Source organism: Magallana gigas, chromosome 4 (assembly GCF_963853765.1).
Source record: "Magallana gigas chromosome 4, xbMagGiga1.1, whole genome shotgun sequence".
In the NCBI taxonomy this organism is placed as follows: domain Eukaryota; kingdom Metazoa; phylum Mollusca; class Bivalvia; order Ostreida; family Ostreidae; genus Magallana; species Magallana gigas.
In genome coordinates, this window is record NC_088856.1 from 22952528 (window position 1) to 22979382 (window position 26855).

The following is a 26855-nucleotide window of genomic DNA, read 5'->3' on the forward strand; positions in this document are numbered from 1 at the left end:
TTTCCGCAAGATATGTCCAATCCATTCTCATTTTCTTTTGTGTTTTTTCTTGTATTGTTGGAATTTTTGTTTGTTATTTGTCAAGTGTCTTCATTTGTTGTCAAATTTTGGAAACCATGTCTAAAGTACGTTTTTAAGTCACATCACAATTCCAACTAGAATGAGAGTCTGTTTCTTACTTGGGTTATATACAAAAATAAAGTGATTTTTTCCTATTAGACCAAATGAACCTATTCCCATCCTATCACTAGAACCATTCCTCAGAAGCATATCATATACTGTTTAGGGGGAGTTCCACAAGATCAACATGTAGTGAACAAACATTTGAGTATGGTCATTGAAAAAAAATTAAATAAACTCTTAATAAATCATGGAAAAACACAACACAAACTATTCTCCCGTTTGATTTCAGGTCAATGGTAATCGAACCTGGCTCAATTCATTATGTCCAAATGTTTTATGGTATATGTATTTTAGACACGTTAGTTTGTTTTGTTTTTTTACAATTATTGATGATTTCTCTTTAAAAATTTTGAACTTAGAAAAAGATAATTTCTTTGCTAAAATGAACTATTACTTGCTGGACAAAATTGCAAGATCAACCAATATACTTCCGGTTAACTGACATAAATTTCAGCTTTTGACATAAATGTCCCTATCCTTCCGGTTTAAATCTAACAAGGTATTCATGATTTGATTTGATTTTATAACTTTTTTGAATGATTTAATTATATAAGAACAAAACTTTTGTTGATTGTTGATTAATATAGTCCATTCTTCCTACGAAATAAAAGAATAAAAATCATGTCTTTAAGTTACTTCTGTAACAGTGCTAATCGTTCAGTAGACCATTCATATGCAAAGCAATGTTAAATATGTAAAAACAAAAGTTTTACTAAAATCATACGAGGCAAGCATTTATTCAAACTCTGAAAAACTTCATTAGACGACCATGACGACGACATCGTCTTATATGTGTACAGACAGGGTACTCAAAGCAAGTGCCGAGATGCGTGCCTAATCCTGTCTAACCAGTGCTGGTGGTAAATTTTAAAGTGAATGGGGGGGGGGGTCAAAGTGTTTATACAAGCTATTAATGAGTGTCTTGCTCTAACAAATGGTGTAAAACTCAATTAACTGAAACAGTACTTCTATATTATTCTGATATCGATTGAATCGAGATATATGCAGTTAAAATCAATAAATTTTACTTCCTTTTTTTATTTGAAGAGACACTCATTTAAAAATTGTCTCTCGAAGATAATGCATTTGTTGAGTTTGTAATCAAAGCATTCATAAAGTTTATTGACAGTGCATTTAATTGATAGATTACATTTAAAACACTTGTGTGTCATTTTGGAAGCAAAATTGAAATCAACTTCAAGTTTGAGTATTTACAATTCGATGATTATGCTTTTTAAACAAAGACAGATTCTGCGGGGTAAAATGATTTATGAATCCCTTTTATGGTTCGTGTCATATCAATCATTGTTATTCAAATACACGATCTTTAGGCTTTTAAAGAAATTCAAAAATATTTAGGCCAGTAATAATAATTTTAGCCGAGCTAATAATAGCTAAAAGCAGAAGCTTAGTTGTAGGCAGGCAAATCGTCAATGTAGCTATAAATAACACAACTCAAACAGTATACAAAAACGAACAAAGTAAAGTCTTTCGCTCTATCAAATACATGTACATGTAGTTATGCAAATTTTTTTTAATCCATTGTTGTTGGTTTTTATACCGAATAAATTGTCAAGGGATGTTTTTATTTTGAGTAATTACGTGTCTAAAAGACAATAATATCCATTTTTGTCACATATACCGAGTATAATTGGCTTGAACATCCATTATCTCTTTTACAAAACATTGCTATTCAGATGCATATCAAAGAAAAATAAGGTATTGATTTTGTAACTCATATTCCAAAATTAAATGCACTGCTGGATATTTCTATTAGACATAAATATTTTTGGTAATTAATTTTTGCTTACAATATTTGGTTGTTTATGACGGTTTAACGACATGAAAAGCATAAGAGAGAGAGAGAGAGAGAGAGAGAGAGAGAGAGAGAGAGAGAGAGAGAGAGAGAGATACTTTACTACCAATATGCGTACATGTAATTACACAAAAATATAGCTCGTCTTTCAGTACTCAAGTTTTTGATTTATTCAAGGAATATCTAAAACTTAAATGTTTTATGACAACAATAACATTATTCAAAACAATTTGATAAATCATCAATTTACGGAACTTGTTACAAAATTGTCAAATGAGTTATGCTAGTAATCAAAGGGTCACTAATTTAAATTATATAGTAAGATTTTGGCATTGTATGTTTTTTTATACATATAATTAATTACTTTATCTGCATTGCTAATCAACGGAATTGAAACAAATGTACTACCAGAAAGTTTGAAATTAACGTTTTCTGAAATTATTGCCTTTTTACCTCAAAAGGGTATAAATATAAAAGCGGGGTTGCCAATGACGCATTTTGCTTAAACTTGAAACTTGAACATCATTAAGGATAAACATTTTCTCCTCGACTATATAGCTTATTTTATGATTTTATTTCAATGAACAAAATTCAGTTGCCCTATTGCTTTTGCAAAGAAATTTAAAAACAAGATTCGTAATACGATGCACGCAGAGTTATGATGGAGGTTTAAAATAGGTAAATTGTCTAAAATCAATTCAGATAAGAAGTATATATCAATGAAGATTTCGAATCGTTAACATCATAATATATATTCCAGTGATAAAATCTAGCAATGGTGAAAGTAGTTTGTTTTAGTCTTTTTGGACTCATATGTTTTTCGTGGCTTGATTTCGTTTATTCAAAACAGAAGGCTAATCATAAAACATTAAAATCCAAAGCGACTGGTAAGGCGTTTGCACATCTAGGTAAGTTGATTACATTTCTTTTGTAAAATGATGTAATCTTGACATGCTAAATGTAGAATACAGCAATTAATTTTGCGTTTTAATAATTAACAGAAAAAAATCGATTATCTTTCTATTATTTTAATGCCATAAATGCTGATGGTTTGCAAAGCAAATATTTTGATTTTATCAGAGTGGTTTGATTTTAAGGAAATGGTGTTCACTAAGATAATTGGTTTACCTTCTATCAATATGCAAAATGTAAAATTTGAAATTTACTCTTATGTTTTAAATATGGTTTATATTATATCATCAATTGCTTTAACCATTCAACATATCTATATCAGACTATGAATGATAATGTTCGTCGTGTTTTAACTACGCTAAAAGTTAACATTTAAGAATATTTCAATTCATTTATTTTCATCAATCATACATACATTAATTCTCTTTTCAGCAAACATACAAACACTGAGCAAAACAACGGCTCTCTCTTTTCTTAAAAATATTCACCATCGAACCAAACGAGATGACGATCTTAACATATCTGAAGAATGCATGGAAGACACCTGTGTTTACGAAGAAGTTCGAGAATTCATCAATTACAAAAAATTGGATCTGACTGTTGCAAGTTATCTAAACATAGTTTTATTTTTTAAAAAATGAGAAAATCATTTCTTAATTACAATTACGCCTTTTCTATAATGTTAAATTCTTATTTTAAAAAAAGATGATATCCCGTACATGCGAGGAAATGAACACACTTTAGATTACCATGACACAATTCTCCTTGTACAAGTTTATGGCTTTTTTTCTTTTCTTTTTACTTCATTTTTTTATCTTTTTTGCAGCTAACTACCAAAAATGTAAAACCACTTCTTTTCCTTTCAAACCGGGGAGTTGTTGTATTGCATGTCTTATCTTTTTTCTAAAGTTTATTTTTTATGTCAAATCTACGAAAGCCGAGAAGGATCATTCGAGATTCGAGATTCGAAATACGAGATTCGAAATACGAGATTCGAGATTCGAAATTCGAGATTCAATATCTAAATTAACCAATCAAATCATGGATCTGAAACCTGTATCCTAGCAACATCAAACTGTTCTAAATAAAGATCATTCGTACATGCTCTTTCCTACAAATAAATGTCTTGATAGCTCTTATATAGTGGTTATAAAATGGTTAAATTAACATTGATGAATTAACCCCACACAGTATAAACAATTAAATTAGAAATAACACTGTTGGCTTTGCGAATCTAAGTGGTTTTGTTTGCCCTGTATGTATTTCCCCCTGAACAATTTTAACCCGAAGTGTATTCGCCCCAACTGTGTAAAAATCGGCTCGCAAAGAAAGATCTGTTTAATCTAAATGTTTTAGCTATGAAACGAAACTCAAAAAAATAATCGACATGTCAAAATATAGGTTATGATAAAGTTTTAAACCATAGAAGATATAATGATTTACAACCTCAAAGACAAAAATCCAGATAAGAATAGTGTATTGTAGGGTTCGGCAATGCCATTGTCGATATGGAGAGAGAGAGAGAGAGAGAGAGAGAGAGAGAGAGAGAGAGAGAGAGAGAGAGACAGACAGACAGACAGACAGACAGACAGACACAAAGAGAGTTTTGTAGTGTCAAATTCAGTTTGTTACAAGCATATATAGAATTAAGCCTCTAAAACGAGAAAAGAGAGGAGGTAGCTAGGGTAGGGCAGACCAACTAGCAAGCTTTAATTTTAACGGTGTTAGCGCACCTGTGATTTACATCGACTCTCTCTCTCTCTCTCTCTCTCTCTCTCTCTCTCTCTCTCTCTCTCTCTCTCTCTCTCTCTCTCTCTCAGCATTTCCTTTTCCGTGAGGGGGCTTGGGGTATTTGTGATGTCTTACATTAGCTAGCGAAAATGATAAAAAAACATGAAATTTTCTTTAAATTGTGTGCGGATGTTATACGCCAATAATCTGTTTTCAGTATATACATTTCAAGAGGGGGGGGGGGGGAGGGGCGGCTATATAGTCCTAATTAATCTGTCAGTTATTCTGTCCCCACTTTGTTTTCTCTTCGTTTTCCAGGTTTTTTTTATTTGGCTCGGCAAATTGATATAAAACTTTCTGTGTAGCTACATAACGATGCACTGTAGATAAATTATGAGTAGTTTTACTTTTGATAAACAGGTACATATCCGTACTTGATTTTTAATTTGACTCTTATAATCGGATTTAATATTCCAATACTTATAGGGTAGGAAAGAGTAGACGGGACTTTTTTGCACATATCCTACTGTACCATTCATTCAACACAGGTATTAGCACTCATCGAGTTCGACTTGCTTTCCTTTTCTTTCATCCACTGGATTTAAAGCTATTAATTTTTGAAAATATTTTGAATTTATGGCCTGATTATATATAAATTAGAGCTGCGCTGGTGCATATACCAGTATTTACCCAAATGGACCAAAATATAACCAAATGAATCTAAAAGTTTTGACAAAATTAGTTTTAAACGTACGACTTTTTTTTCAATTCTAATCGGGTATGTCCTTTAGAAAAATCTTGAACCACACACATTTTAGCAAGTAAAACGACAATTGTTTCATTTTTTTATGGGGAGGGAGGTGGTGCCGGTAAAGGACATGTATTGCTTGTGGCAGTTGTGCTATACTCTCATTTGTTATAATAGGTAATACTACATATTGATATAAAATGAAAGTTTCCAATTACACTGTACATAGCTTCTATCACGCATTTTGACCCGTGCGATAGTTTAAAACAATTTTCAAAGCATTTAATGTAATTCAACCGATCATTTTTGAAATTTAATTTTCTGGATCCCCGCCTGATACGTCCGCCTTCTTGTATATTAGAATTACATGTACGTTGACCATATGTACACATTAACTTAATCGGCTTTGTTATGGGACGATAACATTTTTTATCAATGTTTTTGCAGGATATGTAACAAATAACAGTCTATTTGTGGGTTTTTGCACTGATTATATGAGATAATTTGCCGCCATCTTTTATGCATTCCACACATCACTTACAGTTTCTTTATTTGGTGTTCTATGTGTAAGGCGACAAATTGGTAAATTTGCACCACTCACCCCTTGTAGCTTCATCCTGATTACATTTTATCTGGCTAAGTGTAATTTAGTAGTATATTAAATACACACATCTTTGTTTGCAGTGCTTATTTACATCTTTAGAGATTTACTTACAAAAAAAGTAAACATTTGTATGACTTATATATGTAATTATTGTCAATTTTGGTGCGGTGGGGGGTAGGGGGGTAGGAAACTACAGAAAAACTTAACTTTGCTGTGAAACATATGCTATTATTCTTTCTTGTTGATATATCAATGAATGAATTATAACAAAATATATGTACAACAATTAATTTTGAAATATTCATGCACAATCAAATAAAGGGTTTTACTGTTCTCTGCACAAGAAATCGGCAATGTGAACAAATTGGCACCCTATCATCCCTACCTTTAATTGTAGAGAGTAGGTATCCTTCTATATTGAAAACAATTCCAAAAGTAAGACTCATAATAAGTTGTTTACTGAGGAAAAGGAAAAAAAATTGTATTTATTAATAATTCCGTATGATGTGATAATATCTCAATGATTTGTTTATAATCATAGTACTAGTGTATCACTGTATGCATACATAAAAACGATAAGTAATGCTTATATTTATTAGTGAAACAGGGCAGATTATTTATATTTAGATTATTTAGATACATGTACTAATATTCATGCAGGGATCTAGAAAGGAGGGGGTCAGGGGATCTGGACCCCCTCCTCGGGAAAATTGGAGCTTATTAAATTTACATAGTGAAATATTTTAAAATTGGCCTAGGACCCCCTACAGAAAAAATTAGCTACGCTTATGAAGTTGTCTACCATAACCGCATTTTTACACAAAAGGGGTGAATAAACCCGGGTTTTAAACTATTACTGGTGGTGAAATACCTTAGGGTTCAAACGCATCAGGTGGAAATGCACCAGGGCAAACAAAATCACTTAGATCCGCAAAGCACACTGCATTATTACTAGTCTACTTAGATATTCTGTGTAAAAGTAAATACAAATAATTATTTAGTTAGGTAGGGAGAAGTGAACATAGCATTTATTTGTATATAAGAGCATGTACGTATGATTTTTATTTAGAACAGTTTGATGTCGCTAGGATACATATTTTCAGATCCTTGATTTGATTGGTTAATTTAGATATTGAATCTCGAATTTCGAATCTCGAATCTCGTATTTCGAATCTCGTATTTCGAATCTCGAATCTCGAATGATCCTTCTCGGCTTTCGTACAAATCTCATTATTCATGTAACGTTTATCATTGCCCCAAATGTTGGTTTTGAAAATCAGGTCTTCCAACAATCTTTGGAGATTCCCATGATAACCAATTTCGCTCCATTGTTAGCAAACCTATTTCTATATTCATATGAAGCAGAATTTATGAGAAAAAGAAATCACTCGCTGTGGCCTTCAACACGACATTTAGGTATATCGACGACGTATTATTGCGTGGACCCTGAGGTCCACGCAGAAGATATATAAGCGAAGTTAAACCGGATGCTATAGGGAAAATTCAGCCTGCGCATGAGCTAGTCTGGTTCCTGTGCGTAATGGGTTACTAAGGGAACCAGGCTAGCACATGAATCGGGATCAGGATTCTATGCTTTATGCACCCATAAGTTCAAAGGCGCTGTAATTGTAAAGTTGTCGGTAAACAGTACAGAAACAAAGAATTCCTTTTAAAGAAATGATCGGCATATGATATGAACTGTCAATATTATGAAATAAGTTAATGTTATGCCGAAACTACAACAGGCATCAAATAGCATAATTTGCAATGTTTTGTTTTCCGAAAACTTCCCGATTAAGAATTTTTAAGCATTTAAGTATGATTGAATAATTATGTGACTGTATATAATAGATGACTGAATAATTCTGTCACTGTATAAAAGTTAAAATCTCCAGAAAATTACATCAAAATATGAAATTAATTTACTCAAAGCTGTCACTGCATAGTTAACAAAGTAGTGCAAAGCGTAATGTTTGCGCAAATAGTAGAATTCGCCGAATGCCTGATACTATACATGCAGTCCTCATTAATAAAGATCATAATTATTTAAGAGGTATGAACCTAAACTCTGAGATGAAAAGTCAGGGCTATACACATATAATACAACGTACAAATTTAGTGGTTAAAAGTAGGCGGCTAGAGTTGGAGGAATCTCAGATAATCTTAAGACTTTCACGTTTTCGTTGGAAACACATGCATATGGTCCACGTATTGCAGCCCTTTTTTAAAAGACAGCAACTTGTCAATTAACATTTCTTACTTCCATTTTTACGTCAAATGTATATATACTAGTAAACTTAAAACAAAAGATACCACAGCGTCTGAATCATCTTTTTCATATTTAGATATTTTATTTCAAAAAAACATTGTTGGTCATATAGCAACAGCTCTTTATTATAAACGTGATGGCTTTAATATTTCTATCGTCAGGCTTCCTTATTTATTTTGCAATATACATTTACCATCTGCATATGCAATTTTTGACTCTTAGTTGATTTGATACGCAACAGTATGCTCTACATATAAACAATATCTAAAACGAGACAAGCCACTGCAAACAAGTTGATAAAACAAGATTATCAAGAGTCTTGATTGAACACTGTCTGTTACATGTAACACCACATATCAGTTTTAGATTAAAAAAAAAAAAAAAAAACCCTGTCAACCCAACCCCCAATTTAACTTCCCCGTTTAGGCAAACGCCTACACATGAACACAATAAATTCATGGTTTACAACTTAATGAACAATATTTAGTGTCAATCTGTAGTGGTATAAAAATGTATGTACATGTTATTTGAAAAGTATTTACATAATTATTTAAATAATGTAAATTTCAAACCAAAGTTGACATATTTAAGGTAACTGCCCGATTATTAACTCACCATGAACTAAACTTCACATTCTGTCGCGACGTTAATTCGTCAATCTGCGTTCTTGGTCATCCCAATCTTGAAAGCTCGATCCATCAAAACTTAAATCGAATATGCTCCTTTTTTATTCAACTTTTGTAATGTCTTAATTCAATATATTCCCTTATTACGTAGTCATTCAACAATACTTTATAGCAAACATATATTATTATGCAAACTCCAAATGACTTGATCCGCCAAAGTGTATCCACCACCTTACTCTCATGTTTGGTTTTGCTATCTTATCGAAAATGAGAGAATGTTTTACAGTATTTCTCAAAAATTACTAATCAGGTTAAATTTAATTATTTACAGACATCAACTCACACATGTTGAAATACTAAAGATGTAAGCAGTTACTCTGGTACAAGAGTTTCGTAGTTTAATAAAATGTTTTAATGTATTAGGACAGAAGATAGTGAAATTTAATTCCTTATGTTTGTGTACCATATTTACAATGTAAAAGCTATTTACGATCATTTCGAACTTAATGTAAATTATTTAAGACGTCAATTATATATTTTAGTGTGATTGGTTAAGAAAAAAGAAATGTGAAGTATGTAAGTCATATGAGGTTTGTAAGACAGTGAATGAAGACTGTAGGAGTCTACGAGCATACACCATACAATGCGTGGGTGAGTATAATTTTCTCTCTCTCTCTCTCTCTTTCTCTCTCTCTCTCTCTCTCTCTCTCTCTCTCTCTCTCTCTCTCTCTCTCTCTCTCTCTCTCTCTCTCTCTCTCTCTCTCTATGTTGCGCACTCAAATGAACACTTTAACGTCTACTTTTAATTTTCGTAGATCCAAAACTTCCAACAGTGGGTGCTAGCTTGCACGACGTACAAAACGACAAGGGCGAAATGAAACAAGAACTATTTTTTAGCTGTACATCTGAAGAGATACAGAACAGCGTTCAATATGATTATTTTCAATTCGTTTGGCTCGTTAACAACAATGTTTCTTTCACTAGTGAAATTGTTCATAAAACTAATTTGTCAAGCGGATATTTCTACGAAAGAAATGGAATTCACCATTTAGGAATCGAGGTATATTTACGTATGTTGCATACTAGTATATGTAATGCAAATACTATTTGATCCCGATTGACACAAGTAAAACATTCAATGCTACTTTGACAATATGTAACATAATAAATGTAAAATATATTCAAATTTGGTCCACAGGTAGCGTGCCAATATGTAGCATTTAGATCTGTGGAGGATAATGGAACAGTTTCAAAAGTTAGTGAAAACTTTTTTGCTGGATTAAAGGTATGTGAAAGAGACTGTCAAAGTTATAATAAAATAAAGTTGTTGCTGGTTTTATTTATTTAAATGAACATTGCGTGATTTTGTTTAAAATTTTGCAGGTTCTACATGAACCAGTTACTGTTGAAAGAGGAAGGGAGGGTGTTATTCAACTGCAGTTGACTGTTCCATTTGGTTGTTTTAGGGATGAAAAGAAGGTTTCACCTTGTTCGCTACATGTGGAATTAAAAAATCAACAATATATAGAATGCGGGGGCATCCAACTCCAAAGTGTATGCGGGACAATATTTCTGAACGAAAATTGGAACGCTGTCAAAAAGGTGGTCGTACGACACATGAACGATGTGAACTATCAAGTGCCTGCCATGCATCTAGTCAAATTTTTTACGTTACAAATGGAATCGCATTCCATCTGGAGTAATGTAGAAATTCCAGAAGTGAAGGTAAATCTACATGAAAACTCAGATTAATTATCGCCCAAAAAAACCGCTAAGCCGGAATGAATTACTGAATTTGGATAAAATAAATACATTTTGTAACCTGCAGATTCATATTAAAGAGAAACTAACAAAATGGAAAGGGAAGGCATGTTACTCTCACAGTGACCCCCATATGATGACATTTGATGGAGAGTAAGTTGAAACATATTGCAATATAAAACAGTATATCCATCATGAATTGAATCTTTATTTTAACTGCTTTTAGCATTTACCTTAATATAGCTTAAAATTCTTTTCCTTTTAAGGACCTATGATAACCAAAATGCCGGAACTTTCATTATGTACGAGGGTAGAGATGGTTTTAATAATATCATGCAGGTTTGTCTTTGAATTATGTAGGCTCTTCATTGTGTATAATATCAATATTAACCAAAAAATATGCTTACATTGAATGCTAATAAAACTTCTATGATGTATGGTTAATTTCGTTATTAATATTTGCTTAATTATTATAATATATTGCATGTTCTCCGTGAAATTTGATTCTTTAGTCTTATTTGCATTAGTGCAGCGATATACTAGTAAATAAACAATATGAATGAGTTTACAAATCAACTATCACAATTAATCTGAAGCTATATGCTTATAAATTATAGGTTCAAACAAAGCTTACACCTTGCAACAAACTAACTGGCCCTGGAATCTTCTGCAATTGTGGTATTGCTATACGCGCTGCATCCGACATCTACGTGATCAACAGGTGCCCGGAGGATAAGTTGTTTTTTGGTTTTAAACATTGTGTTGATGACGTTTTGGACGTTAAAAAGCAGGATGATTTTAATTATATCGTAAGTGTAAATTAAAACATATTTTGAAAAAGTATCTTTAAAATGGCGGTGAATAATCAATCTTAACAATCTTAACAATTTTAACAAAATGTTAAAAACATGAGTTTTCCTAAAAAGAGCTGCCTTTAGTGATGGCCTGGAATAAAGCAAAGGGTGTATTTTTAGACATCTTCTCAATTTTTAGATCTATTTTCCAACCAGTACGTATGTACAGTTGCGGTTGTGGACTTATCAAACTGAGGATGTTATTGAAGTCAATATATTCCCATCCGTGTTTGACCAGGAAACTTCAAAAGGCTTGTGTAGCAAGTTAGGATCAAACGGACAATTTTTTGATGCAAATGATGAAAGAATTGATGCAAGAAATGATATTTCAAAGTTCATTGATTCATGGAGGTATGTAAGCATCACATACATATACATCCAATTTAACAATAAAAAGTATTCCCCATTTTTATAGCATGACTAATAATTTTTAGATATGTATTACTATTATACAATTTTTAATACTTTTTCACTTTAGATTTTCAAATATTTATCTAAGATGATGAACAAATATTTTGAAAGAATTTTTTTTATTCATTGTTTGTGTAATAATTTTCAAGTGTCCTTTATTTATTGCCAGACTCTAGTAAGTACAGAAAATGAAAATAATTATTCGCATCTAAAAAAAAAAGAAGTTAACAAGTTTAACTTTTAATAGTTTGGAATGAAGTTACGATGAAGTAATGTCTAAAATATTTGACAGTTAGTTGTTAAGATTCAACGATTTACCATATTTCATATTTCCGGAAAGATGATCTAAGTAATTGCTTCTCGTCTTTTTCCAGGGTAGCAGATGATGCAAATATATTTCTTACGAACGACTTTGATTTCTCAAAACTAAATCCCATGATTACCCCATCATCGCCTTTCTGTTCCTGTTTAGAGGTTGAAGGGCAAGAAAAATACAGTGAAACTGTAACCTGTGGAAAACAATTGAACTGCTCGAAGCCTGACCATCCTATATATAATAAAATGTGTCATGTAAAGTCTAAACGTTCCGTTCGCTCTCTATTCAGTTACATGCCAATAAATATGAAACAAGCACTTAACAGAAGAAAGGTAACTAACTCTTAGTATCTACGCAATACAATCTATATAAACAAAAATTAATTCTAAATCATTAAAAGTAGAACTTATAACATATATTTACACACCGTATTTTTTTTAAATTTTTAAAACAAAGCGTTCTGTGGATGCTGCAACAATGATCATGAGCAAAGAGGAAGCACTGGCTTTTTGTGAAAGTTACATGAAAGCATCGAAAGCGTTCCAAGCCTGCAGAACTGTTCCAAGCATTGACGCTTCAAAAGCAATTGCTTCATGCATTTTAGATATAACGGTTAGAACTATCCTGATACTAAACATTATCTAATTATTCAAATTTACTTCATTTCATCTATTAAATGTTGGTTTTCTACAAGTTTTAACGTTATATAAACAATGATGATCAAATGTTTGTGGCGTTGCTAAAACGTTACGTTATTGATCCAATATTATTTTTGTACACGTCCTTTGCCTACAGCTTACAAATTCCACTCTATGGGCGCCAGCGTCACGTGAGGGTTTCAAAGAGCTCTGTAAAAAAGAATTGCGTCAAAACAACACTTTAAGTGAAAGCGAAGAAGGCAAATTCATGATTGAGCACATACATAACATAATGTGTCCGAATGAATGTAGCGGGCAAGGTGTATGTAATAATGGTAAGCAATATTTAAAAAACATGTTAATCATGACATCTTTATATGTAGTCTAGAACATGAATAAAATCTGAAAGTTGTTTGTGTAGATATTTATGTATTTTTTTCACTTTTTGTATCATTATTGTCAAATTTTCCATGACATCAAAACAAGACTTAATACACATAATATCTTAAGTAATATTTATGATATTGCTGATTATATTTCAATGATTTCCCCATTTTGTTTAGCGTTACACATACTAATGAAATGTATGCATTTAATCAGGAACATGCGAATGTCAAAATGACTTCGGGGGGTCTGACTGCTCACAAGATCTTTCTATTGCGCCTGATGTCTTTTCGGTTAACCCTGACAGTAGTGGGCTGTGTGACACATCCGACTGTGAGGACGTTATCGTGGAAGGCAACATGTTTCTACATGGTGATGGCCTGTTGTGTAAAATGGAAAAGTTTCAGGTATCCAGATTTAAAGTAGTCTATCTTACTATGGTATATAAGGGTTTGATGGCCATGGCCATTATTTGACTGTATTGATCTTAAGAAAAAAATCCCTGAATTAAAATATAGAGAAAAATTTCCAACTATAAAACGAAAAGCCTGATGGACTTTTTCCTTTACTAAATAATAGCTTATAGTTAAAAAAAATCATATCTTAAAATTTAGATAGAACTCACTGATTGTTATTTTGTTGACTATTCAGTCTCCTAAATATAGTTATATTGTATAACTAAAGAGAGTTATTTCATGCCATCTGCAGTCGATATACAGGTGGACGTTTTTAAGGATCAATTACAATTTTGCGTCCACGTTGTTCGTTATCATTGAATTTTTAACAATAATGCAAAACGAAAAGAATGTTGCATTCGTTTAATGTCTGTGTGCACAAACATTCATTGAAAACGTTTTCCAGTGATCGTATAAGATACACTGAAAGCATAACATAGACATGAATGTTTTGTTCTTCATAGGCCTCTATTTCAAACTCAAGAGTTTTCTATGAAACCACATACATACCTGCTGAGCATAATACTTTGACTGATGTCAGATGCCGCCTTCCCAACCCTAGACCAAAACGCTCTACCATGCAGGAAGCCAATCACTTTGTTACAGGTTTCAAAGTCTCAGTGAGCAACAATGCAAAAGACTACAGTACGAGTCATCTTGTGTATATACTAGACTCCACATGCCAAGACACTATTAACGTATCCGGACAACTCCGATTTACCCTAAAGGTAAATGTATAAATATATGTCCTATACGTTCTTGATTAAGATAAGTTAACTAATTGTTAACTTAAACAAGAATTTACATAAACTTTTTTTTTTCGTTACAGAATAATTATTGCTTTATCAATGGAGTGTGTGTTCCCGAAGCTGCTGAATATGGGATTAACAACTGTTATATCTGCAATACCCAATCAAATGTGTTTGTGTGGTCACTCAATTCCACTAAAAATGGTAGATAATGTATATATACAACACTGTATAATCATACAGTATAATTCTTTTTTCTGTTTAGAAAAAGCATACGTCTTTATGACTACCACGATTTTTCGTTATAGGTTGTGAAAAATTCGCCAGAAAAGACGAAAACCAAAGTCAGATCTATATAATATCAGCAAGTGTGTGCGGTTGTCTTCTGACACTGATTATCACGACAGTTGTTATCCTACGGAAAATGAAAACTAACGGGTAAGAAAATGTAACTATCCTCAAACAGGCTTTTAAAATTGTTTTCCTGTTTTTGTTTTTACAGATACGCTAATCAAAAGTAGGTGGGTTGGAGAGAGAGAGAGAAAAACACATACAGTAAATCAAAATCATCTTGAAGCTAGATCTTTGAATTTTGTTTGAACAATCGCCTTACAAATGCAGACTAGGACAAAAAAGGAGTTGAAACAAATAGAAACTTTTCTCAAGATATGTTGTTTTTACTGTGGATGCACTTTACAAATATTACCGTACAGTTTACGGCACAAAAGTCAACCCTTTTCTCTAAGTAAACATAAATGTTTAAACTACCAAAATCGTTAATGGCTCTTTCCTCGCTTGTTCCAAATACTTTTGGTTATGTCATTCAATTATTGTTGTGCGTCATTTTTTCTTAGTCTGAAAATAGAAGATTTCGCCAATCAGCCGCCGCCATATATCGATGCAGCCAAACCAAAACTTTGTTCCAGGAAACTGTGATTCCATGGAATGGGACGTTTAAAGATTACTTTCATGTGGATATTTTAAACTAATGCTGTAGATGATAAATAACATTTTGTGTGTTTTTGTGTGTGTGAAAAATGTTACATAAACTTTGTAGATTTGATTGTTGACGTTTACGAGTAAAGCATGCATAATACAATGTAGAATCTGATATAAATCAAAGTACTGAAGAACTGACGGGAGTTGATTTTATCGTTTATTTTTTTTTTTTAATCAACGATATATTATTTTGCATGACAAGTCGTTTCCTATATATATTTGATTTATGCACTTTTTTTAAAAATGAATTATTCTCCGACAAGAATTTCGCAAAAACCCCATATGAATAATGTTGTGTAATATTCAAAGAATTAATTCCATCAAACTACGTATCAGTAATCGGCATTTCAAAGAAATAGCATGGATCGAAGCACTTTTGAACTCTAGTCTCGTCTGTCTCCGTTAATCTACAATAAGTTAAGCCTGTCTCACACAGAACACGGTTGGGCACACGGTTTCAATACGGTATACTCGGTTATACACGGGTTGACTGGTACGAATATTGAGCTCCAACCGTGCCTGTGGATGAGTTGGTACGATTTAGACTCGAATGTAGCACGAGTATGTACGAACAAAGCACGGATATACTCGGTCAAGCAAGGTTTGTCACGGTTTGAACACGATTTGCAAACGATTTTCATACGATTGTTGTACGGTATCAAGTACGGTCTAGTACGGTCTGTTACGGCCTAGTACAATTAAACACGACTTTTACTCGATTAACTGGACATTTACAGGGTTTACATACGATCCCACCGACTTTTGTTCGAGTTATGCTCGAATTATCACACATTTGTGTATGTTTTGATATAAATTGACTCGTTTTGATGGCTTGGCTTCATAAATTTTCGAATTTTCAACAGAAAAGTTATAAAAATGGCAGATGACAAAATAAGGGAATTAGAAATCATGATAAGACTGATAGACATTGAGATTATTTTGGCCAGAAGGCGCGAGGGGAGTGAGCTAACCGTGTCAATATCGTATATAAATCGTATGGAATCGTGTGAAACCGTTCCCAAGTCCTACATCCAACACACGGATTAACATTTCATGTGCGGTTGCATATACGGTCTCGTACGGTCTCACGCGGTCTTGTACGATCGCTAATATGATCATACACGGACATGGCACCCGTGCCAGTTTTTTAAAAGTTTAAAAAATCATACACGGCTTTCACGGATACACTCGAATGGCCCGAGTGTAAGTCGGATAAGGCCACGGTTGGTTCGGTTGTATGTACGGTTTACACGGGTGGTCAACCGTATAAACCGTGTGTTCTGTGTGAGACAGGCTTAAGAGAGACTCTGCTTGTCGGAGATTTACGGATATGTTGAACTCTGGCGTAGGAATACATACAATGTACAACTACAAAAAAATATCTAAATTGTTCAAACCATTTAAAATTTGACTATTTACAAGGCATCTATAAATAAGTTTCTTTAAAAAACAATGTTTATGAATACATTACATCGAATTTATCGATTATTTTCGATAAAAGATATCAGCGGTGTTAGTTTGTGCTTTGGTCCAAACACTGTTTCACTTTCGGTTTGCCTGAGTAACTGCATAGGAGAGTTGATTTAAAATTAACTCCCAAAAAGCATTTCTGATAACACAAGTTTACTTTCTAAATAAAAAAGCTTATTAAATTAAGATAGTGAATGGTAGGTTAGTTTTTATATTTTTTTTTTTGCAATTTCAAAGGTTTCAGAATAAAATTTCCTCTCAATAACATTTTGGATTTTCCATAGATTTATATGGTTATTATACATACAGGTATGTAAATATTTAGAAGTTTAAGATATTGTTTTGATCGATCAAGAAGCAACACACATAATATGCAAAAGGACATCAAAGAAAGATGTAATAATTATCTACTATAGCTACTAACATGTTGGTAAAAGCTGATATTTAAATTCAATAAGCCTACAAGTGCAGTTAAAATCATTCTAAGTAAAACAGATGTGTTTCCTCGTAAGCAAACGTCGTTTCACTAGATTGCATATGGCTTGTCGGTTTCAACTGAATGATTTACAAATCGAGTTTTTGAGATCATTAGAAATAAATATGAAGTGGAGTTTAAACTTAAAAGGTAAACACCAAATTAGAATATTGTAGTCTAAATTAATTGCAATTTATCATTTATCATCCATAATAAAAGCTTTTAATTCTAGTGAAAGAGCAACAACTCGTGTATACTTGTTCGCAGACAAATGTTTTTAAAACCAAGTTTGATATACACATCGCTTTTAAAACGCCATTTTGTTCCAGAATGATAACATTCTGTCGGGGTACATAATAGCTATACATCGTTTAAAAAACTCTTCTAACGAGGAGGATGATTTAAGAATGAAATCACCAAAACGCCTCAGTATATGTCAATTTTGCTCATGCATCAAGCTTTCAAGTACTATTTATTTGATTATAAGCTGTAAGTTTCGTTCGGAAATCTTAATAATGTACTGTTTCCCTGCTTTTGACACTACAGTTTTGCATGTCATCTGAAGCACACGATCATTTATAAGTGACTGATGATAAAGGTAAGCAGATATTATGATATTTTCACTTATATATGTACAATATAATAAAGATATGTAAAATGACTATAAAAATTTATCACTTGATCTCTCAATCTGAGCCTAACTGCACAAATGTAAAACATTCGCAGTAAAAACTTTAATTGGAGGTAAATCAAAAGGTAAGGGATATGTTAAAAAGGTTATAGGTAGCAATTGCAGTGAACATTTGCAAACAACAGTTTTCTGAATTGGAACATGTTTTTATTGCCACAGATACAAGTGTACGACTATGGACATCTAATGTATACATGTAACTGCATCAATCTGTTAATATGCGAAAGGTTTTTGTTTATAATTGCAATTGTATATTAAAAGGTAAAAGACAATAATTTATTCAACTAAATCAATTGTGTTTTAAATAGTTGATAATATACATGTATAATGCATTCTTTTAAAGTATAATTTTTCAGGTTCAAACAGTATCGTAAGCACTTACCTTATGTCTTAAGATTTAGCATAGATTTGTTCTTTTTCAATCTTTCAGAAAGAGGTTTTTTTTATTTTAAATAGCAAGAGAGACTCTCTGCTTGTCTGAGATTTACAGAGAAAGCCGAGCGTCTGGCTGACCGAGACAATATTGGAATCTGGCGTAGCAATACATAAAATGTACGCCTTCAAAAAATATCTAAATTATCCGTACCATATAAACTCTGACTTTTTACAAGGAATCTATAAATAAGTTTCCTTAAAGAACTCATTAAATCGAATTTATCGATAAGAACTATATGTTATCAGTGGTTTGTTGATTTGTGCTTAGGTCTAAACACTGTTTCACTTTCGGTTTGCCCGAGTAACTGCATAGGAGAGTTGATTAATTTAACTCCCTAAAACGATTATACATGTAATTCAATTGTCATAGTAGAAAACATGCATAACAGAAAATGTGAGCGCCACATTTCTGTTAATACTTGAAGACTGACACTAAAGATTTGGTTGATTAATGTTAACACCTTGATAAAGTGCTTTAACATTTGACAATATATCTTGTAGTTTTTGAACAACACTTTCATGCCACCAGTAGCTGTGGATTAATTTCATTTGGTTTGGATATCTGCTCTCATCTTATTAATGAAACCGCTACGTAAAATAATTCCTGATTAATTGAGACTATGCTAACAGTTATTCACTGCTTGCAGCAGCTGCAACAATAGTACATATATTGAATACTTGCATATATTTAAGTAAAAGTAAGACATTTCTGTAGGACATTTTCAAAATTCGCTTATTTCAGAAATGTGCATCATTAACATTTTTAATAGTCAATTTTATTTTGAAAAAATTCCACTCAAAATTCCTAAAGTAGTCGCAAATAGAAATAAAAAAAATGGCCCGATACTAGTAACAACAATCTGTCTCAACTTCAATTTTCTTTATTGTAAAAAACATGACTGTAGTTTGTTAATATGTACATAAATTCCGTAAACTGTTCTACGACTTTATCTTCTAGGGTGTCGAATTAAGCTGAATTTAGTATGCACTGTATCAAATGTTCAAAAGCCTTTGTAGGCCGACAAGGACAGTTAGTATGACTATCGATAGGTGAAATACTAGAAAGCACCATTCCAAGATTGACAAGAGATGTTTGTAAAACACTTATGCCCCCTCCCTTGGAAACATCTGCGAAGAAAATGAACGGAAACTGCAAATAATTGAATTTTTTCTATGTCCAAGGTGCATACAGTACCGATCAGACCCAGCTTAACACCAGAGTAAAACCCAACTAAAGCCTGGGTTTACTTTCTGGGTTTATTTTCTGGGTTTACTTTTCTTTGGGTTTACTTTGGGTTTACTCGAGAATTGCTTTTGTGGTCATCTGTACACACTGAAATGTGAAGCAGACCTGTATTTTATCTGTCTACCCAGAGTAAATTTAGGGTTTAGTTGGGGTTAACTTTCTGTTAGGTTGAGTCTGATCGGTACTGAAACTCTGTTGACAATTGCTCGATCGTATCCAAAATCAAACTTGACCTAGACATTATATCGATAAACCTGTATACCAAATTTCATTTCAATATGTGCACCCTCTGCGAAGAAAATGAACGGAAACTGCAAATGATTGAATTAATTTTTTACGTCCAAGGAGCATAGCTCTGTATCAAATTGCTCAATCGCAACCAAAATCAAACCTGATCTAGATATTATTATGATAAACCTGTATACCAAATTTCATTTCAATATGAGCATTTTTTGCGAAGAAAATGAACGGAAACTGTTGGTGGACCGACCGACAGACAACAGCAAAGCAACACGCTGTCCCTTCTTCGAAAGGGGGCATAAAATATCCTAAAATAAATCAACAAAAACAACTGTTACACATTGCAATTCAAACAAATAGATTAATACATGTACTACAACAGCAAGTACTTAGCCTAATAGAATATCAACTTGAATTTTCATTTTTTTATAATTACTTTAGATATTTGATTTTCTTGACATTTCCAGTGATCAGTTCTGCCACGTACAAAATGTCATTTTCGTCGACACATATCCCCCAAGGATCAGAAAAAGAGTTTAGGTGACGTAAAAAGTTACCGTCTGCATCTATAATATGGATACAGTGGTTGTCACTGTCTGACGTCAGTATGTTGGATTGGCTGTCCATTGCTATACCAAAAGGGTGGAACTGTTGCTGATTGGGAGAGCTTTGTGGTTGCCCCTTATACTGAAATCGCAGACGACCACTCTGAGCAACCACAACCACTGCATTTGCTCCATTGTCGGCAACACAGATGTCCCGATTTCTATTTTCCGCCAAATATTTGATGAAATTGTTGGCTGAAAGTAATTGTTGTCCATTGTCTCCATACTGTATCGTCTGTTTCTCAACGAAGTCTGTATATCGGACAACCTTCGATTCTGAACCGTCTTCTTTGTACATAGAAACGAGCAAATCGTTAAAGAAAGTGACACATAGGTTGACAGGTATCCATCCATGCAAGGAGATCTTTTCTTCTATATTACCAGTACCATTCTTCACAACATTTATGGACGATGACTTCCAGTCAGTATAGAGAATATCTCCATCTTCAGTGACTGTGATATCATTTGGTATTTCTCCCGTGCTTGAATGTATTGTTTTTGTAAGTCTGCCTTCACTATCAAAGCAGTTCATGTCGGAAGCTTTTCTACTGATCCAGATGTTCTCATTTCCTACGACAGCAATACTATTAAGTCCCTCCAATTCTGTTATAAACGTGGTCACTAGTTCCTCTTCATTCAGAAATTCCTTAATTTCTGGTTGTTTTCTCTTCAGTGTATAGCCTTGTTCATCTAATGCACTGGAAAATCGTGTTAAAAAACCAAAGATGTTGCGCATATCTTCTGTGTTTATTGATTTAGCATTGAACGTTGGTAATTTAATTTGGACCTTAGGTGGAAGTTGTCTGAACTCCTCTATTCTAGATTTGTATACCATAATTTCCATTATTTCGTTTGATTGCTCAATTTCCCACAAATAACGCATAGCTTGTTGCATTGAATTTCGCTGTTGGACAACTCCGTCCAACTTTTTCTTCAAAATATCAAGATGGCTATTTTTCATTTCATTTAATTCATTTTTCATGTTGCCAATGACATTGTCAACTTCTTTGTGCAATTTTTCGCCATGTTGGATTATTGAAAAAATTACCTCATCATAGGCATTGTCTAATCCAGCCACTTGGAATTCAAGTTCAGAAACAATAGCGTCATATGTTGGAGATATGATATTTTTAAGCTCTCTCGCATCTTTTCGAACCGACTGCTTTGTGGTCAAATTCACCTGAGATAAATGAACTAAATCGTGTCCTTTGTGGGAATTGGAAGACACACAGAGAGAACATAAACAAACGTCACATTCTATACACTTAAACTTATTTCTCTTGTTCTCATGAATAGTGCATCTTGCGTAGACGAGGGTTGATTTCCGCTTTTGGAATGGCACTACTTTGTGGTTGTCGTAACCATTAGCAATATGGCTGCCAATACAGGGTATGCACAGTCGGATGTGGCAGAAATCGCAGTACATCTCCCCAACATTCTCCTTGCACAGTTCACAGCGGATGACGTCTTGACCACTCCGCCGGGGATCCATTTGAGATAGTGAAAATTTCTGAAGAAAAGGTATACATCGGAATCAATAACAGCTGTTGTACTTTTGGATTTGATTTGAAAGAATTTGATCTAAGGATTAGGTTTTTTCAATCACTTGCATGTTTGATACACATACATTTGGAGTTTGGTATTTCTAATAATAAATAATGTTGATAGGTGATTTAACTTTTTAGCCGGGCTCTGCTGAAAGCAGAGTCCTGGCTATAGGCAGGCAAATCGCCAATGTTACTATAAATAGCACAAATAAACAAAAAAAAACAAACAGCGTCAATGTAAAGCTTCCGCTATACCAAATAGTTACACAAAGAGCCACGTTTTGTCAAAAGTGTTGGCATTTTGCTTCTTTTTTTTTAAATTTCGAAAGAATTGTCTATCTTTTTTAGTTTTCTGATTAATAACTTGTTTTTAAAACATTACTATGCATTTTGGACACATACAATGCGCATGCATTTCCATGAACTACTTTGCTGCTCGATGAAGATACGGGGATTGAATATGTAATGCTTGTTGCAAAATTCAGGCAGCAACTGTTAAACTTTTTAACTTCTACTAGACAGACATATTTTTTGTTTATAGCCGCTTACAAAATTTGGTCGCTCTCTGATGCTTTGCCGACATTAAAAGCATGAGAGAGAGAGAGAGTGAGAGAGAGAGAGAGAGAGTGAGAGAGAGAGAGAGAGAGAGAGAGAGAGAGGGATTTTCAGTCTTTACTACACAATATGCATAAAGACACACCAAAAGAGCCCGGCTTTCAGTACTTCAGTACTTTGATTATATATGTAAACAAAGTTACAAATGAGATATTGCTTTAAGAAAAGTATATATCATCCTTATCATTTCTATGCAGAAAAAAACTATTTATTGATTAAAACTGATTAAACCCCTGTCACACCGGAGCTGCACCCTCACGGCGACCCCGCTGCGTCCTTAAATAATGTAAAACGCCAAGGTAAACGCTCTTTAGAGTCTCCTATAGCGCCGTAACAACGCAACGGCATCTTCGTCCGTCGCAGTGGGATCGCCTTGAACATTTTAGAACGCGATGCGACAGCGCGCACTTTGAACATTCATAAAGTACGCACCGTGGCTCTGCGTTCTGATAAACACGCCGTAGAAGCGTAGTGTGGTCGCCGTGACAGCGCCGTAAGATCTCCAACAGCGCCACGAGAGCTCCGTCGGCGCGCTTAAGAAACGCATTTGATCGCAGTGTAGACGCTGTGATAAGTCAATTGCGCTTGCACGGAGACCTCACGGCCGGAGTCCTTTGGGATTTCACCGTGTCTCTATCGCGCTCTCACTGCGCATCCACAGCGTTTGAACAAGTTGTTTTTCATTTGGCTACATTCACACAGCGACCCCAAAGAGCTGTTGCTGCGTGCATTGCGCTCTCATGATTTTTCTTCTGCGTTTATACCGGGCTCCCACGGCGTTTCTAGTGCGTTGTCATCAGGACCACGAAAACTCGAACAATGGCTGTTGTACAATAGCAAGCGGTGTAGTAATTATCCAACTGGATGTAGATGACTATGTAAAAGTAGCTAGCATTTGCTAATATTTCAAGATGGAATTCATGCCATTTGGTTTTTATGTATTCACATCTTTTCTATGTTTTCTAACAACTAATAGCGGGTCTTTTTTGTAGACCTGACTACTAAGAGTTTTGTCCTAGTCCTTCACAAATGTTTTAGAAGTAGTTATGTTTCAAGTACAATGTACCTTTTCATAAAATCAAAACAATTTTTTAATAATTTATTTATTAGTTGTAATTCTTGCTTGTTCCCCATACAATTGTACAAATTAATATCAATCAACCAAGAAGTAAAGAACGTCTTGTGCACGCAGTCAGCGCGCAGAGCACGCCGTGGAGGCGCGGTAAAAACTCCTAGCACGTCATGAGCGCTAGGCGGAGACTCAGCGAGAGCGCAGTTAAATCGGCAAGTAGAAATCCGTGGCAACGCAGTTACACGCCGTGGGAGCTCCGTAAGAACGCCTCGGTCGCCGTCAGAACACCGTGACATCTCCACTTGTAAAATTTTCAAATGAAACTGTACATTTTTTCTGAATTTTCCTTGCGATCCTACGGCGATTCCATGAATTTGACAACGCCGTAAACACGCCGTGGGGACGCAGCTTGGTGTGACAGGGCCTTTAATTCATATAAATTACAAAAAAACCTGTCACTCGCTTACATTGTACGAATCAACAACTGCATGGCGTGCATTGTTTGGTTGCTTTGTAGGATTCAGGGTTACCTTTAAAAAGGTATTGTAAACATTTTGCGATATTTTAATTTTTTTTTTGGTCGGTGAGAAATAAAGGTGTATAAACGACAGTCGCATCTATTTTTAAATAATAATTATTAATGTTTTATAACTCACAAAAGATATACGAAATGTATATACATTAACTTTCTTCTATTATCAGTTGCAGATAATTGAGTGAGACCTACGTCACGCATACGAAATGCATTTACATTGCACGCCAACAAATGCAAAGTAGTCATTAAGGAAAATTCATTGCCTAAATCTTCAGTTATAATGATCAGAAATTACACGATTTAGAAAACAAGAGATCTTCGTATTTTTTGGACAAGCCCAATCATTGGTACACAAATTATCAATACGCTGATAGCACACGTATGAATAACAATACACAATGATGAATGCATATATATACCTGTACGTACAATTTATAATTACGATCAGATTTATCATTAATAGCTGAAAATATGTTGTTATCATGTTACATACAGTATCGTTGATTTTTACAAACAGCTATTAAGGATATGCAATACTTACATATTATATACTCGTAAAATGTCTACATTGTGTACACACCCTCGTTGCGTAGCGATTCAAAAAAAATTAAAATACGACGGCGCAATCGTGTCAATAGGCTAATTTAATGACGACGGGTTTCTACAAGGAAGGTGTAGGGTATTCAGTTCAAATTCTATTTTTCTTTAAGGAAACTAATACATGTATTATATTTTTGAAAGGCATTCTATGACCAAATATTTATTTTTAATTTTAAAAATTCGTAACAGTATTAACGTTTTCATAGAAGCTTCGCCTTTTTTTATCCATTACAGATGCAGATCATTTATTTTTAATTCAGAGTCCAAAACAGACAAGTACATGGCATATAATTATATTTACATCTACCAAGTATTGTTCCCTCTATTTCTTACGGAAACTTAATATATTTAATTCATTGCTGTATAGAAACAGCCAGACTGAAATCTACACGCCCCGTTTATCGATTGGTCGAAATCTACACCGGCTGAAACTGACAAGAAAATGACAGGAGAGATATCGACACACCCTGTTTATCGATTGGTCCAAACCTACAGCGACCTAGGAAAAATCACGGACTGCACGACGATGTCAGACTCAAAGTCTCACAGGAGACGATTTGGCTGTTTCTTTTAGCTAACGTACTTACGTTCATTAACAGTAATTTAGTGAATTTTACTACTTTTCATAGTCAATTTATCAGTTAGCTAAAAGAAAGATGTTAATATAAACAATAAAATGCTTTTTTTGATGATTCAGGTTATGAAGGTAGCGATCATTGCAGATTTTTTTTTACTTAACCCGCTAACGCGGGTTTGGATTTTTTCTGCAATGTCGCTACCTTCATCAGTGTTCATATCCCGAATGAATCACCAAAGAAAGCATTTTATTGTTTAAATAATTACAAGAGAAAGACATGCCAAAGAATAGTGCAAAAAGTATTGAAGTATAATAATGATAGCAATTGACAATCTTAATTTCAACAATATTTCACCTAAAATGAGAACTTCATGTATAGCATGTTATCATTGATAAATTTGCCCACAAGATTAAGAATTTCCTTGTCTTCAATGTTGAGTAACCAACAAGTTGTTGATCATTATCTAATGCTGAAAATTTTGGAAATTTTCTTTTAATTAACTGAAATATTTCTTTTCTTAGGTGATCATATTTTTCACATGTAATCAGAAAATGGGTTTCATCATATAACACCATTCATTTATATATTTATATATATATACAATTGTACTTTGATAAACACTATAGGCACTGGCGTCGGAAGCAAATTGAAAGTAGGGGGGGGGGGGCTAGAATGATCCTCAGAAATCAGTATTGAGAGAAAAAAAACCTAATTCCGAAAATCATGAAAATCCTAATCCCGGGGGGGGGGGGGGGCTAGTATGCCTTTGACTCCAACTTCTCAATCTTTCAAACGTATATTACGGAACAATTATGTTTACTGCGAATAAAAGTGTGGGGGGGGGGGGGGGGCTGAACCCTCTATTCTGCTAATGGTAGGTCTAACTTAGCAAAAAAAAGTGGCTAGCTGCTAGCCCCCCCCCCCCCCAAGTTCCGACGCCTATGATAGGTAGGTTTTACATTCTCTTACCAGAAGGCGAGCTTCGCAAGCTTTGCTTCAGGTGAGAGAATTTCGTGGAAGAAATATCTGACAACCGAACCCGTGTCTCGAGATGGGAAATGAATTATTTCCCTTTGCACATCTTCAAATTGAATTGGAAAGTAAAAGTAACCCACGTGTTTTAGTACAGAGCCAGAAGAGCGGCAAGTTCTCGAAGTAAAGTCAATCTTGCAGATTGTTTTTAGTCAGGATAATTAGGTAAGCAATTATGAACATTTTAAAGTATTGAATTGTGAACAGTACCTATCTTTATTAATCTCCTCGTCAATATGTGTCAATGGAGATATTTGG

The 26855-nt window shown here is 33.9% G+C and overlaps 3 protein-coding genes across 3 annotated transcripts; 2 read left to right on the plus strand and 1 right to left on the minus strand.

Moving 5' to 3' along the window:
* Window positions 1-9437: 9437 nt before the first annotated feature.
* LOC105319460 (von Willebrand factor D and EGF domain-containing protein) lies at window positions 9438-12578 on the plus strand. The gene is made up of 9 exons (XM_011417010.4): window positions 9438-9540; window positions 9705-9949; window positions 10088-10174; window positions 10273-10614; window positions 10718-10803; window positions 10917-10989; window positions 11268-11459; window positions 11644-11855; window positions 12290-12578. The coding sequence occupies exons 2-9, from the start codon at window positions 9764-9766 to the stop codon at window positions 12576-12578; spliced, it is 1467 nt and encodes a 488-aa protein (XP_011415312.4). The 5' UTR covers window positions 9438-9540; window positions 9705-9763.
* Window positions 12579-12690: 112 nt separating this feature from the next.
* On the plus strand, window positions 12691-15591 carry LOC136275141 (von Willebrand factor D and EGF domain-containing protein-like). The gene is made up of 7 exons (XM_066083471.1): window positions 12691-12843; window positions 13027-13204; window positions 13470-13660; window positions 14173-14436; window positions 14538-14661; window positions 14766-14895; window positions 15312-15591. Exons 1-7 carry the CDS (start codon window positions 12709-12711, stop codon window positions 15391-15393), a joined length of 1104 nt encoding a protein of 367 aa, XP_065939543.1. The 5' UTR covers window positions 12691-12708; the 3' UTR covers window positions 15394-15591.
* A 3801-nt stretch (window positions 15592-19392) lies between these two features.
* Window positions 19393-25028, minus strand: LOC105319459 (tripartite motif-containing protein 3). The gene is made up of 3 exons (XM_034450553.2): window positions 24929-25028; window positions 20450-22128; window positions 19393-20321 (listed from the first exon to the last, which is right to left on the minus strand). The coding sequence occupies exons 2-3, from the start codon at window positions 22108-22110 to the stop codon at window positions 20210-20212; spliced, it is 1773 nt and encodes a 590-aa protein (XP_034306444.2). The 5' UTR covers window positions 22111-22128; window positions 24929-25028; the 3' UTR covers window positions 19393-20209.
* Between the last annotated feature and the right edge of the window lie 1827 nt (window positions 25029-26855).